Source organism: Palaemon carinicauda, chromosome 2, assembly GCF_036898095.1.
Source record: "Palaemon carinicauda isolate YSFRI2023 chromosome 2, ASM3689809v2, whole genome shotgun sequence".
NCBI lineage: Eukaryota > Metazoa > Arthropoda > Malacostraca > Decapoda > Palaemonidae > Palaemon > Palaemon carinicauda.
Window position 1 is genome coordinate 33,228,343 of NC_090726.1, and position 1,702 is coordinate 33,230,044.

The 1,702-nt window shown below is 36.1% G+C and overlaps 1 protein-coding gene across 1 annotated transcript in view; it reads right to left on the reverse strand.

Moving 5' to 3' along the window:
* Positions 1–804: 804 nt before the first annotated feature.
* Positions 805–1,702, reverse strand: part of LOC137615940 (calponin homology domain-containing protein DDB_G0272472-like) — an 18,770-nt gene continuing 17,872 nt past the window's right edge. Inside the window, exon 3 of the mRNA XM_068345628.1 lies at positions 805–858. Within this exon, the coding sequence (XP_068201729.1) occupies positions 805–858 (54 nt within the window). The remainder of the gene's footprint in view (positions 859–1,702) is intronic.

A 1,702-nucleotide genomic window follows, 5' to 3' on the forward strand; every position in this document is an offset into this window, starting at 1 on the left:
TCCCCATTGAAAGTGCTAGCCTATGGCTGCTCGTACACTCCTTGGGAAGTGAAGCATTATAACAGACATGTACACGATGTATACATCGATTCCCCATTGAAAGTGCTAGCCTATGGCTGCTCGTACACTCCTTGGGAAGTGAAGCATTATAACAGACATGTACACGATGTATACATCGATTCCCCATTGAAAGTGCTAGCCTATGGCTGCTCGTACACTCCTTGGGAAGTGAAGCATTATAACAGACATGTACACGATGTATACATCGATTCCCCATTGAAAGTGCTAGCCTATGGCTGCTCGTACACTCCTTGGGAAGTGAAGCATTATAACAGACATGTACACGATGTATACATCGATTCCCCATTGAAAGTGCTAGCCTATGGCTGCTCGTACACTCCTTGGGAAGTGAAGCATTATAACAGACATGTACACGATGTATACATCGATTCCCCATTGAAAGTGCTAGCCTATGGCTGCTCGTACATTTCTTTGGAAGTAAAGAATTATGACAGACATGTACACGATGTATACATGGATTCCATCAAAAAATTATGTACGTAGTTAATTTCTCTCTATACCATGCACAGGAAAATCAAAATTTTAAGACCAGCTGTCAGGTAGCTTTCATGATGTTAGCGGATTTATTTGCTTGAAGATCAAGCCCCATCATAAAGGCTGAAGGTATGATCCCAATAACATGAAAAGGGATATTTTAAACCAAGATGGAAGGTCAATAAAACTTATTATTGTCTGTTTGAAGTGAAAATTGCCAAGAAGGTTAAGGAAGATTTGACCATTAGGTCATTCTTCCTGAGAACGGAAGTTCTTTACAACGAAATGGTCAAATTGAATATTCTGAAAAAGAAATATTTAATGATGTTTAATAAGCATTATCAGAATATCATTATCTCTTGCAAAAGGAAACTAAGGTACTGAATATGCTACATGATAATTTAAAGCAAGTCGAATTGAAGATTGAAATGAGCATGCAATGAAACTTGCAAATGAAAACATTAAGGAAGATTTGACCATTAGGTCATTCTTCCTGAGAACGGAATTTCTTTTCAACGAAAGGGTCAAATTGAATATTCTGAAAAAGAAATATTTAATGATATTTAATAGCCATTATCAGAATATCGTTATCTCTTGCAAAAGAAAACAAAGGTACTGAATATGTTACATAATAATTTAAGGCAAGTCGAATTGAAGATTGAAATTAGTATACAATGAAACTTGCAAATAAAAACATTATTGATCTGAGGCGGATACAGCCTTTCCTCATAAAAAAATGTTATCAAATGTTATCACCGGGAACCGGGATGACACATCGACTTGATAATGAACATTCAGTCGTGAGAGCCTACTAAGGAAAAAGCTGACGGGCGAAAGAGAGAAGATTCTCCTGATAGGTTGTAATTAGAGACTGTTAATTTGGGATGTATTTTCAAGATTTGATATTTATTTAATTAAGAAGAAAGGAAGTTGGGAAAGCACTCTAGGATTTACGATAGGTAAATCAACCTATGAATTATTCGATTTTCGTGTTGTGTAGACGATTTTAATCAGACCAAGACATCAACAGATCCTATTTCGATGACTGTTCCGTTGATGGAGATCCTACAACAGCTGTAAATTCCTTTTACTGATATGTGTTTTATGCATTCATTTCTTCTTTTCTTCATTATCTAAACTCTTACTC